We start from the raw sequence: 13,823 nt of genomic DNA, 5'->3' as shown, positions 1-13,823 counted from the left end.
CAAAAGCATTGATTTTCACATTACATACGGAGAATTTCAATGACTCTGTTAGGGAAACAGTGTTTTTCTTAGGAGCAAACCAGACTACATTCACTGTTCCACAAGCCTTTAGTTTTCAAGGTGAAGTTTTACCATCGGCTTCAAGCTGGTAATACTATCCTCCTCCCTCCCACTCAGCAACCCAGAACGGTTGAAAACGGCCTGAAGGATGAACCCTTTCCTCCATGGGTGCAGCTTCCCTGACCCAGGTCACCATGGTACAGTGCAGGTGCAGAAACAAGCGGCAAGGTGTGGAGGAGAAGCAGCGTAGCACAGTTTAAGTCGGGATGCTACCAAGCATCCAACAATGGCCTCAGTTGTATGGATAGAGTTTAAGCTTTATAACCCATCCAAAAAAACAGCTTTTGACTGACTAGATGAGATGGCCACTTTTGTCCTTACACATGCTGCACTTCACTCAGCAGGGCTGTTAGACTAGATGGCAGCTGCAGGTGAAGATGTTGCCTAAAAGTGGATTTTACCCTGAGCTACATTGCCTTTGTGTCAGCAAAGAGGAAGGATGAAAAAAAAGGGCTTTGTTGTTGTTTTTCAGGGAAAAGGTGAAAAATGGAGTAGAGGAAAGAAAATGGTATAAAAGAAGTCTTATCACATCTTGGACTAGGTATTTTTAGAAGACTAGATGTTACAGAAGCATTTTTGTAAGCATACTTCCATATCCTCCTCTAGGACTACTGCACATGATGAAGCACACAGTGCAGCCATCAACACACTGCTTTTTCAGTTGAACTTGCATTTTTCTTCACAAATGCTTTCTGGGTGACTTCACCCTTTGACTGGTCCTGCACAGGGGATCAAGTAAACCAAGCTTGAAAGGCTGAAGTGGTCTGGTCAGGAAGCTCACAAAGCAAGAAAGTAGCTGCCAGTTATACGAACACAATCTACTTCACTACTGCAATTTTACCTCAACCCATGGTTTAGAAATTAGATTTTTGCAGTTACCTAAAAAAAGTAGCTTATTCTGCCTAATGAATGCTATATCCTGCTTCTAAAAGCCTCAGTGCATTGCTAGCAGAGTAACATCTCCACACTTTGCTCCTCAGAGCTGTCTCTGAATGTTTCTGGAGGCTCTCAGTCCCAGTTTGAAAGCTTGAAGCAGCATGAGTTTGGAGCCCTGGAAGTACACAAAGCAGCAGCCCACAACAAGACTGGAGCAATCAAAATCTGATCAATGGTGCCTTTAATAGCCAAGGTCTTACAAATCAGTACAACATTCTGGACATAGCAAAGAGTAGCCATGTTCCCTGGGCAGCAAATGAAAAGTGATGCTGAACACGGTGCTTATCTGAAGCAAGCACTTACGATACCCCCTGACCCATCTCCTGGGGTTTGTCATCCTTACCTTCTCTAAGGAATTCTAACTGCTGGGACCTTTAAATGCAAATCCATTCTTTGGACACTGTCCTGGCCGCATCATTTGCATGTACAAGTCCATCCTCTGCTGCATACTACAAACACAAGTTAAGACACAAGCAATCAGAAGCCAGACTAGTACAGGAGAGAGCCAGCAGCTGGCTGCGCTACTTTAACCTTTATTAAAGCACTGGGCAGATATCAAAGTTCAGGCTACATAATCAGACATCTGTAATCCTCCATCACCATGGTATCAAGAGTCATTCATCAACAGAAGCTGCGCTAGGATAAGCAGCCTCCTCTAATAAGACAACACACGGGTACACTTAGGATCTTGAAGACCACCAGCTCCAGGCTCTGGCAGCCGCGGCTGGCTGGTCTCATGGCAGCATTCCTGCAGAGCAGGGTCAAACGTGCCTCCTGCACAGTCACCTTCCCCACAGGTCTTCTGTAGCATGGGAAAGGTTAGGAAGAAGCCCTACACTGTTAGCCTGTATTGACTGTGTAAATTGAAGCTCACCTCTCCAGTTCCTCTGCACCTTCAGCAGGTACATTTGCCTACAGACAGGTTCTCATCACTGCTTTGTCTTCCCCAGCTCTCCCTATTTGCAAATCCCCAGGTCATCTTCGGCACAGTACTGAAGGGGATAGCTCAGTCACAGCAGGCGACAAAAAGCAACTCCAGCCGACAAGAGCCATTCCTGGACACAATGTACAGATGTTCATGATTTCCCTTCAGACAAAGGCCTTCAACTGGTTTCACTAGGCAAATGCAGGTAAGGTCTAACACTACTTCAACAGTAAACAGCTGTCCATGTCTAGGAGGGCTGTTTTTTCATGAATAATTCTTCATTCCATGAGGTAGCAGAGTTATACTAATGCCAGAAGACGACATTCACAATCACCTGCATCACTTAGGAGCCTGTTGTCAGAAAGACAGCCATGGGAAGTTAAGATTTTGTGCTGCAGAGTAGCATCATCACAAAAATTTGTCACAAAACCAGACTTAGCACTAATGGTTCCCTGTGTGCCTCTTCCATAGTACTAATAATCCTACTAATCTCTAGTAAGTATATGGACTGTTCTAGTATTTTGTGTACTGCGCAGCTTCTCAAACACAAGATCCAGTGGACACCTTATGACCCCAGTGCACCAGCTTTGGAGCTTCGTACCACAACATGCTGTACGTGACCACAGCTTTAGGTGTATTTAAACAGTAATGAGATGAACCCACGGCAGACGTGCCCGTCTGTTGTTTGATGGGAGCTCCAGGTCAGTGCTCTCCACTAAATGCCTGCCAGATACCTCCAATGAAGGAGCACGCTACGGCTGCTGGCAATGCCAGCAAGGCAGTATTGTTTTTTGTTTACTTTTATTTCATGGACTCTTCAGGCACATCATCTTTAGTGGTCATTGGTAACTGCTGTAGGTTGAAGATTACTGCCACAAAGGAAGACCCTTGTCTTGCTTTAAAGAAATATTAATGCCAAGATATTAAATATAATTTATTCATGATTAATAAAAATACACTTCTCTAAGATCTGAAACACTCATAGTTTATAGACAGTAGAAGCTTTGTTATTCTTTGTCAGGTCTTCCAGCTTTATTCAAGTTTTCACAGGAGTGGAACTAGGTAACAGACCCTTGTTTTATTTTTATTTGACAGTTCCAGCAAATACTGTCTTTTTGCTAAAATGGCAGGTAATCCATTCACATTTACGGTTCCTGCTAGACACATGTACGTATGACACTTAAAATATACATTTTACTCTGATTCTTTGAACAAGATGCTCCCCCCAGACTATTTGCAATTGCATTGCTTTGTGAAAAACATAATTAACATTAATCCTCTGGTATGTCTTCATACATACTCCTTCAGCTGCCTGGCCAAAAAAAAAAAGGCTAATTTGTGCATCTGATATAAAAGAACAGAACATCATAAGAGAAAAGTTTAGGTAGAATAGTTTAAATTCTTCTAGAATCCTTACAAAACCAGCACTATAACTTCTAAACTCATGTGAAAAGCAATGAAAGAGACCTTTCCCACTTTTCTTTGCAACAGAGTCAACTCTTGGTGAGGAAAATCAAGGAACCCAACAACAAAACCGACCACGATGCAGCTTTCTGCTGTTAACTCATTTAGAAGAGGCAAGGCAGAGTATTTCCCCCCCACACCCCGTACAGTGAAGCAAACTAAAAAGCAACAAAAATCAACATGAAACACCACCAAAAATCAGACCCACAACAAGACACACTTCAGGCAACCTAACCTTCCTCCCCAAAGCAAAGCTACAACCCTTGCCTTAGGAAAGGATCGGTGTTGAACACAAGTACCCTTGCCTCCCTTACTCTTGCTGGGGGACCAAGCCACGAAAGCCTTCCCCCTTCCAACCCCCTTATTATTTATTGTATTATTTTTTCAGGGTCCTTATCTGTTATAGCAGAAGTCAGACATCCTTTTAAAGCTCCAGCTATCCAGGCTATCCCTGCTGGCTTTACACCAAGACGCTCTGAGCACTTGCTAATTTATAACACCAGCTTGGAGGTGAACAGCTTCTGCACCAGGTTAGGCTAAGGGCACTACCAGCTCTAATTCCTGATACAAGACAACATGAGCTGCCCCAGCCATTTCAGTGTTCCCCCAAATTGAAAGGCGACATCCTCTGAGAGGAACAGCAGCAAAAGACCTAGTCCTTCTTCAAGACGGAAAAGCAGCAGATGGGGACACTTACTGAGAAGTGTCCAAGATAAATAGCTATTCTAGCCTAAGTTCTCTAGTTAAACAAACCAAGAACAAATACTGGCATGTTTTACATTGGGTCAGAGAGGATTTCTACAGTCATTCTTAAAGCTGCATACCACTATATTATGTTGCAGCGCAAGATCTAGCTCTTTTCATATCAATATAGTCCTTGAAATCAAATGTGATGAAGCATTTCCCAATACAGCCTTTTCTCCTTACGAGTTGATCCTTCTTGGGTCTAATCGACAGCCAGACTGGATTTTTTCCAAATCAATATTTCTGAGATTGTGGTACTCTCCAAAGACTCTCAAAATAAAACACAATTAAGCTTTAGAAATCAGTTTTGGATGCAAGAACAAGTCCTCACATGTTGATACTGGCATTCAGACAACATTTGTATGCCTCAAGGGATTCCAAACATTCATCACTAAAATCTTAAGAAACATCGAGGATCACTGTCTCTCATTTGATTTCCTAATAGCTACACACACACACTATGCAGTTGTTTAATAAATACTAATATCCAGAAGTAAGCTGTGATTTATATTAAAAGTAGGTGAGAGTTGGGAGCAGTCAGCATATATAACCAAGCAACTTCTCAGGTCTCTGCCAAGTATTTGGCAGGTCAGTTGAGAGAACCACAGACATGCCCAGCACTACTTGCTCTCGGGAACAGGTACATGCATAGACACCATCTACAGCTTTCAGCTCCCTCCTCGTAGATCTTTTTTTCCCTTAGCTTTGTTCTTTGTAGTCCTGAAAAAGGTTTTGGTTTGTTAAGCGTTAGCTATTTTCTGCTCTGTGACAACAGATACTGAAGATACCCTTTCATCAGGCTACTGACTGACAGCTCACATTAATTTATGTGCTGTAAGGCCAGGGCCTGTATTACAGGTTAGCCTTACTGCATATCCCTCACCGTACTACACAGAGGAACACTGCTTGATCAAGTCCTGGGAAAGACAAGAAAGGGAAGTGGGCAGTGAAAAACAACTTGGAGAACTCGTCTGTTTTTTTTATTCACTTTCTTCATCTTCAGTTGTACCTGAAGTGTAAACTGCACGATACCAAGCAGCCGTCAGAAAACCTCGAGGAAATGTGATGGATCACCCCAGTGCCCTATAAACAGGAAATATTTTTCAGAGACCAACAGGGATTTTCAGCTACTCCTTGGGCTGGCACAGATCGTGGGTATAACGCGCACGTATACACGGACCTGCGGCATAATGCCCATAATGTTCATTACTGGAAAGCAGCCCAAACGCAGGAGGAAATGAAACTTCAGTATAAAGCCTTTTTAGAAGTGGTTCACACACAGTTTCAGAGAGGCAAAACTAGTAAATTTTGCGGTGTAATTACCAGAGTTGAAAGTTTTAACCTGGTACTTTGTTCTCAAAAACTAACAAGGCATGCTATTAGCAGAAGTATTTACATAACCAGAATAATTCATTTTATAAGACTGGAATGTTTATCCATATTTAAAAAAAGCCCATGTAACTTGACAAATAGCAAAGGTAAAGAATGCTAAATCATAAGGTCATCTGTTCATCAAATAGAAACATTGAGATCCCCATGACTGTCATTTAATCATGCACAAATATCACAAAGTTTAAAGAGGCCTGCTGAGAACAAAGTTTTCAACTTTAAGGAGCCTTACGCCAAGATCAACCCACCTCAACCTCTGGGAACACCAAAAGCTCCTTAGGTACAGATGCCATCCCCACATTTAAGTAGCCAACTCAACGCACACTTAACCAGCCTGCCGGCTGTGTGCGGCATCCCGTCCGTACAAGGCAGCAGTAGCACGACAACAGCAAGCAAAAGGAACGCCAGAAGCGTTGGCTGCCACCGAAACTGCATTAGTTTGCCCTGAGCAGTGCTGGGACTTTACTCCCTGGCGTAAGGTGGCTGCTGCTGAGTAAAGAGAAGCGTCTAGTAACGTATCTTTGCACCCTGAATTACCTGAGATCCCTTTGCCATCACAAGTGAAGTTTAAGAAAACACATCTGCATGTAAGACACACACGCCTCGAGGCACAACAGGATACTCTCCCTACTGCTCAACGGTGCTGTAAATATGCAAAAGCAAGAACGACCCCCAAACTGATCTCTGTATCTAGCCTGCACAAACACTGTAATATCAACTAATCGCTCATACTAATCCACATGAGTTACTAGATAGCAGAGGAAAAGTCAGCAGTTCTTAGCGTCACCTTCTGGCTGAACATCAACTAATTTCAGTGCACTAAGTGAACAAAAGGAACTTGGATTTCTAAGACCCTCCATTGACATCCATGGTGGTGGTTGGTTTGGTGGGATAAGTAGGTCTTGGATATTATCAGCAGCAGGTTTGTTTTTTTTTTTTAGTGTTATGAACTATGAAAAAGGTAGGTTTTTTTTATTAAGTTTGTTCTTAAAATAATGTTGTTACCTTGATCAACAGGTAATTTCATATCAAGATATTACCATTCTGATACTTTTCAGATATTAAGACAGTTTGACTAATTAAAGCCTATAAGTGAAGGGATGACAACCTATGAAGGTGTGCAACAATTTACCTTCCCTGCTAATGCACTCTCTCTCCAAAGTAGAGAAAGGCACCCCTGCTGATCCAAGGCTTGACAAGCTACCTTTGGTTTCAGAAGTGAATCATCAAGGTGTCCCCAGAAGCAATGATTCCAGTGCTAAGATTGTGCCACTAAGTGGAAAGTTCAGCTTCTGCAGGATATTTTGACAAATCCGTTGTGGATTTTGGAGACAGACTTGCCATGAGCAAGGGTAGTTAATGAAGAGTCCCAGATTCTGCCACATGATCCAAACATGTGAGCTCCATTTCGGCAACTGACCAGTAGGCTTTTATCCTCAGCTAGCCCATTCCCTACAGCTGCAATCCACCCTGACAAGCTTATTAAAAAAAAAGTAAAAGTACTGCAGTGTAAGAGCCATGGTCTGGAGTATTACTATCAGTACAATTAAGCCGATGTTTTGTTTCTGGCTACTACTGCTCTCCATCTGTGACAGCTCTCCAAAGCCAAATATACATATGGTTGTTATCTAACCTAGTTCTGTCAAGTGATCCTGGTTAGCCAGAGAGAGATGCAAACAAAGCTACCGGCAGCAGCTCTGGCTGATAGCACTCCCGATCTGGCCCACTTGTTCCAACTTCCTAGTTGTGCTAATTTAAACTGGTTGGTAGTTGTGCTCTAACATGGATCTAAGCAATGGCCAAGGTTACAAAAAAGCCTCACTTGTTCTCCATGGTGGTTGTTATGGAGGAAAAAGTCATTTTTTATCTACGTATGCATATATGGAATATTAATACGTATACACACAATATGCACATAGAGAAATACTTTCACAAGTTGATTAGTGTATAGATAAAAGTAATCCATAGCAGAAAGAGGTGGAAGCTTACAGGTGATAACACTAACATATTACCCTGGATTTCCTCATGCAGGAAGTGCCAGAATCATGTTTTTTTTTTTTTTTATCTACCACATAAAGAGACAAACTCAAATTACTGAAATGAACAGAGCTGTACATAGATTGACAACAGGGAAATAACTTCTTAACCCAAACTTAGCCACCATTAGACCAGCACAGTGGAATAAAACCACACTCTTTGGAAGAGACCCACGTTCACAAGCAGAACTAATCTCTCAAGACAAACAGTACTCCGAAGATGCTAACAAACAAGTTTTCCCTCCCAACTTAGTTCAATAACACTATCGTTTACCGTAGGACACCAGGCGTAAAAACATTCTTCCAGTTATTTTGGGTTCAAGGACTTCCTGAGCCAGATGTGGTTTCTGCGTATTCACTAGCTGACAATGAATTTCCTGCTCTTGAGTTTGTTCAGTCTGTTTGAACCCGCATCAGTTTTCAGCTTCCATGTCATTTTTTGGCAACAAGTCCCACCAGCACACTACTCACTGAACACAAGCCTCCTCCTTCCATTTCACTCATCAAAATATTGAAGAAAAATAATTAAACCTGTTTCTACAATTCAGGATTTTGTCAGAAACTTGAGGTTTTAAAAGCATTGCTCAGAACTGATTAAAATGGCATTAGAACTGAGCAAATGCACTAAATTAAGTTTATTTTAAAGCTATAAACCCCATAGCAGTAACTCTCAAGTTTGTGTATGCTAAAGTTTCCATAGTACCTGTTAGCAGTTGCCAAGTAATGCAGCTATTCATTACTTGCAACATACATGCACATGACAACTAGTGCACCTATTTATCCAGGATTAGGTAAGGAAAGGAACCCATCCCTCCCATGAATCCTATTGTTCTTTTTCTCAAAAGCCTGGGACTAGGCAGAGATAGAGACCACTGATTTGCTGTCAGAACACGTTGCCAGATAATAATTACAAGCTGAACAGAGATATCAAAGACTGACAGATCTCGAATAACTTGCTCTCCCTCCTTTTCATTGGTAGTTCACTAAAGCTATCTTAAAGAAATGGATGCCTTCTATGCTATTATGTCCTCATATTTCATCAGCAAAGCTAGAAGAGTATTAAGAAAAGTTATATAAAGAAAGGGTTTCTGGTAGACACAAGAAAACCAAAACAATCTTTCCCCCAACCCTGCCACCTAGGTTAATTACTGTGTGAAAAAAAAAAAAAGGAACTGGCTATTCTAAAGCAACCCGACCTTGCAAAACATGGGCTGTAGAACATTTTGGCAGCAGGTCAGAGAAACTTTCCTTATTGCCATAAATATTCACTAGATAGATTTATGAGCCATTGTCTGATCATTAGCCGCCAGATCAGTTTTGCTTTTCCACGTATGTGCATTTAAATGCACCACTGAGTACAGAGGGTACCCTGCTCTTTCCTACCGCACATTTAACATTTTTTGAATTAAATTTCAGAACCAGAAAACTCCACTTAAAAGTTCTGATTGTTATGTGAAAGGGACCCAATTGCTCATTGCATTCTTTACAAAGCATGGGAACTTGCATGATAAAATAAAACTCATTTCTCTAACAAAATATCAGCTACAAGAGATCACCATGTCTATTGGAGTCATGTAGAAATTGTCTGTAGATCAAACATTTACATTGGGCATAAAAGCAATATCCAAATAGCAAACAGATGTCATAAAATGGAAAGAAGCCAAGTTTACTCCAGAAATTTTACCATTAAAAAACCAAACACAGGTACTTGTAATTGCTATAAGAATTGCTACATAATTCTGTACTATTCTTAGGGAACAATTGCTGTCAGTTAGATAGGCATACAAAAAGGATATTTTGACCTGGGACTGATCAGTCTGTAACCAACATATGTCCACAGCTCAAGCAGACATTGATGGGATTCGTGTGGGATCCCATTCAGTGAGGTCTCTGTCGAGCTCGATGCGTAAAATAATTATAGGCTAGCCACTGCAGATTAAGACACCCAATATGCCAGTCATACCAAACTATTAATGGTACTGTGTTCTCATGATGTAAGAGCTATTATTGAGAAACTTGTTTTATATTGCCAGTGCAAGTTCTGGAATTTTATTTTTATTTTTTGATCTTACATTAAAGAGGCTGAGTTTGGTAACATGTCATAACCATAAGACACATGAAAGCATTATAGAAATTAACTTTGAGTGAAAAACACATTTTAATGAAAAAACAGGCAGCTCACAGACATACTGGTTTAGTTTAATTTGAGTAGTTAGAAAACTTTGGTTATCTTACAGGTGCTACAGAGTCCATACTGCTCAACAACTCCATAAGTAGCTATTTGGACCCTTCTCCAGAGATAAAAAGCTCTTGCCTGAACCTGATTGAAAACTTGGGGTTCTTTTCTCAGGTTCCCTGACAGATGAGGAGCAGTTTATGGCTTATAGGGAACATGGCTCTTTCCAAGGCCTCATGACTGCAGAGAACAAGAGGTACCGAGAGTCTTTGTTCTGCAGAAGACAGGTAGTATGTGCAGAAGAGCCAAAAGCCTTTCACAAGAGGTGTTCATGAGGTCAGGGAGAACGTATGCTTCAAGGCACATGCTTCACATATGCATTCAATGCACATGTTTCAATGCAATATTTTCATAAATAAGTAAACAACAGAATTTTCACCATAAAGGTCAAATGTTACTTTATTACAAAAACAAAGAGGCAGGATTTCAGGAACCGTTATAAGGGCAAGACCCCAATCCACCCCTTCTGAAAGGGGGCCAAGGGTTTCTTTGTGGACCCAGGTAGGAGTGTCCATAATCAATTCCTACCAAGGGCACAACAATGCAAACTAACGAGTTGAAGAGGCATGTGAGAGAAAAACAAAACCACAAAATTCCCACTGTAACCGTGCGACTTGTTTAAAAAAAAAGTAATCATCACTACCTGAAATAGTCTAAAACTTGGGAAATCCCTAGATATCCTGAAATTGTTTCCCTGAACAAGCTGTTCTTTGTAGCACAAGCCTTTAGCATGACAGACAACGTTCTTTTGTGAGCTTTGTGCATTTGCTGCAAGAAGACTTCTTTGTTCCTGCTTGGTTTTCTCTTCTGCTTTACCTGGGGTAGTACGCTGTGTAGTTCATGAAGAGCTGAGCCCCAGCAGGGTAGTACGCCGTGGAGGGCTGGAGTGTTCGTGGGTTCAGGAGCATGGATGGCTGGTACAGAGCAGCTTCTGTTGGCACAACTGCAGCAGGAGCCGGAAAGGAGTAGGAAGGGGGTGAAAGGCCTAAAGGGACAAATGGAAAATAGATTAAGACCTTCACAATCCCAGCATGTATGTGTATATACATATATATGAACTCCATTAGCTGAACAGCTCTGCAGTAAGTAAGGAGCTCTCAAAAGCTTCTCATTTGCTTGCTCATCACAGAAAATAAAGCTGGGGCACTGCTATGGGCCTGACTGCAAGACTAAAGTGTGTTCTTCCACCCCCCAGTCAAAAGCAAAGGTCAGTAACACAAAAGTCAGTAACCACCACTTACTCTGGGAACAGGGTCTCTTTCTGATGAGGACAATATTATTTCTTGTCTAGGCGCATTAAGATACTTCTCCATTAAAGGAAACTTCAGTGCCCTAGATCTGCCTAACTTTCTGCAGGGCAGAGGACGCCTTTCCATCTTGATACTCCCTATCCCCCAAACTGCTGTGTTCAATTGACCAAGAGCAGAGTGGACAAAAACTTTGCAGCTTCTCACATTAACATTCAGTTTCAAAAAAAACCAGAAAAACAACACACTGCACTTAGCTGTGAGGGCCTCATAAGGCCTCACCTCTTGATGAAACAGAGTTAAACTGCCTCCTTTCCCTTTCCTTTCCTTCCCACTTTTCTTCTCTAGTACCGTAACAGTGAACATATGAAAGTTTTAAATAGCCCTGAATAAATGACACAGAAGCTTACTTTAAAGCAACAGTCAGCATCTCACTGCATTGTGGGATGGGGCAGTGACAGAGGAGGAAGGGCTTATCTGAGGAATACATCATTTGCATTTGTATTTACAAATAGGAACACTGCCACCTAAGAAATCCCAAACTTTGGGACTTCTACTCAAGAACCTGTCCTAGGAGCTCTCAGGAGCTCCTGTCTGGGATACGTCACACGTAGGACCACATACTGCAGATCCCCGCTTGGATGAATCTTGCATTGCAAGAAGTGCCAGTCATCTGGAAAGCTTAGCTCCTAAAGATTAGCTGAAGGTCTACTCACAGCTCAGGAGGAACCACACCCAAGAAATTCACTGTCAGATTGGGAGCTCTGAGTAGGGTTTAGAGAATGTTTCTTAGAAATGCCACCGTAAACAATAATACATGTGCAGAGAGAGAGAAAGCTCCTACTCTACTGCCTTACCATTTATTATCTTGGAAGCAAAGTATTATTTTTCCCATAGGCTCAGATTTATACAAGCGTGCATGTTTACTAAGTCAGCCCTTAAGCTCTTAAAGCATCTTCCCCAAACATTTGTCTAGAAGTCCATGCTCATCCTAACAGCTCTGAGGAGCATTATTGCACATGAAATACAGTTTCTGCAGTTCTCTGAGGCCAAAGGGATGTGTATTTTACTCCCACAGAGGCAATTCGGTCTTGCACAAACAACAAAAAGGAAGAGTTCAACCAGTAGTGGTTCAATAGGTAGACCATTTGAGGTTAAGTTCCAAAGGAGAGCATTTCCAATGGTTTCATGAATTAAGTTTGGGGAGTGAAAGTGGAAGGACTTATTTGACACGTTCACCATGATGAAAAGTGTACATACAAATCAGTTTTAAGTGGGAAACTGCTCTTTAAGCCTTAGGCAGTCAAATTACTTTTCAAAGTCATTGCTCACCTTGGCCAAGTTCAGTTTCAAGAAGGGGAGGGGAAGTTTGCCATTAGAAAAGCAAGAGGAATTTGAAAGTAGTATTTCAGTCATAATAATTCACAACCAAAGGGAAAAATAATGACTTCAAGCTGCTGATTTATCATGAAAAGGCCTTATTTTACCAGCCCCATCTGAGACTCCTTTCCAAGAACCAGAATCAGAGTCAAGAAAGCAGATCCAGCACCTACCCGCACACAGCGTAGAGTATTGGCAAAACCCATGCAAAACTTACATGGTAACTTACATGGTGGTGGGGACAAGCCATTTCGATTTAAAGTGCCCCCCATTAATACAAAGTTCATCTCCTCAGCAGAACATTGAAAGACTTCAACGTATCTATCCTTCATAGTCTTCTTGTGACACTTCTGTGCAGCCAGAAAAGCTCGGTCTGCAGATTTCATCTGAATGAAAGCATCTCCCGACGGACGTCCCTACAAACAAGACAAACAGAAGTGTTTCTGGAGCTCCCACAAAGTAGCAGCACAATAATGACTTGTGCTGTTAAAAACAATCTTCAGCCATGAAAATATTTATCTCCAAAGTAAAGTGCAGCCAGTCATCCCTACAGACTCTTGCAACTATCAGCATGTTTAAACTCTCCCTGAAGTTTCCCCACTATTGCTGGGGAGTCATAATCTACCTGTTGCATCTCATGGGCATCCTTCCAACTTGTGCTAACTTAACTGAGAAAAGAAATACAGTCAAAAGCCTTTTTATTTTGTTAATGCCAATATGGGCTGGAATATTTTAAAATGTCACTAGCCAAAGGCTAATCATGTAGATAGGCTTGGTGTGAGCATGCAAAGAAGAAAAATTAGATCCTTGTATACAGTTGTAAGTGGGTGGGATACAGAACTAGGAAGAGTCACTTTAGCCACATAAAGCTGTTGGCTTGAAGTAGCCAAAACTGGAGGTAGAGATCTGAAACCAGCTCTAAGTTAAGTTCTGAGCCAGTTCTTCTAGTTTCTGAGGGAAGAAAACCATAGCACCATCCTTTACACACTTGTTTATGATTAGAGGGTTGGAAACAGGAATGGTGGGAGTAGCTAAAATATTCAAAGAGATAAAAGTCAAATAGCTGGGCAAAGCAGTACCTAAAAGAAAGGTGACAGCTTTGGGCAGGGATGGCTGATAGCTCTCAGGACTACACACACACACGCTTCCTTCGGGTTCTTTCATTACTGCTGACGAGGGCTGACGCTAGCATGAACCATTACTTGTGCTTTAACATCTGCATCGTTCTATTTGTCTCTCCCAGACCTGCACATTCCTCATCATTTTTCAGCCCTGGCTCGGCTATGGCTAGGTCAGGTCCTCACAGACACAGAAATCTTTAGAGAGGTGCTGCAGAAACTCTAGTC

At 41.7% G+C, this 13,823-nt stretch overlaps 1 protein-coding gene and 1 long non-coding RNA gene across 4 annotated transcripts in view; one reads left to right on the top strand and one right to left on the bottom strand.

The window, feature by feature from the left end:
* Positions 1 to 13,823, bottom strand: part of ESRP1 (epithelial splicing regulatory protein 1) — a 33,267-nt gene that overhangs the window by 718 nt on the left and 18,726 nt on the right. The window contains exons 12-14 of one of the 3 annotated variants that reach the window (XM_048075283.2): positions 12,695 to 12,893; positions 10,667 to 10,835; positions 1,400 to 1,505 (exon numbers count right to left, since the gene is read on the bottom strand). In XM_048075283.2, coding sequence (XP_047931240.2) covers positions 1,415 to 1,505; positions 10,667 to 10,835; positions 12,695 to 12,893 — 459 coding nt within the window. In that variant the 3' untranslated portion in view covers positions 1,400 to 1,414. Of the gene's footprint in view, positions 1 to 782; positions 1,506 to 10,231; positions 10,836 to 12,694; positions 12,894 to 13,823 lie in introns of those variants that run through there. The other 2 variants (XM_048075284.2, XM_048075286.2) reach the window with 2 other exon arrangements.
* Positions 1,462 to 10,077, top strand: LOC106030504 (uncharacterized). Its single transcript, XR_010828719.1, has 2 exons — positions 1,462 to 2,186; positions 9,965 to 10,077. It is a non-coding gene; the product is annotated as an uncharacterized lncRNA (long non-coding RNA).

The sequence above is a fragment of the Anser cygnoides genome, chromosome 2 (genome assembly GCF_040182565.1).
Source record: "Anser cygnoides isolate HZ-2024a breed goose chromosome 2, Taihu_goose_T2T_genome, whole genome shotgun sequence".
In the NCBI taxonomy this organism is placed as follows: Eukaryota; Metazoa; Chordata; class Aves; order Anseriformes; family Anatidae; genus Anser; species Anser cygnoides.
The sequence above is the reverse complement of the archived record's forward strand: the minus strand, read 5'-3'. Positions and strand labels throughout refer to the sequence as shown.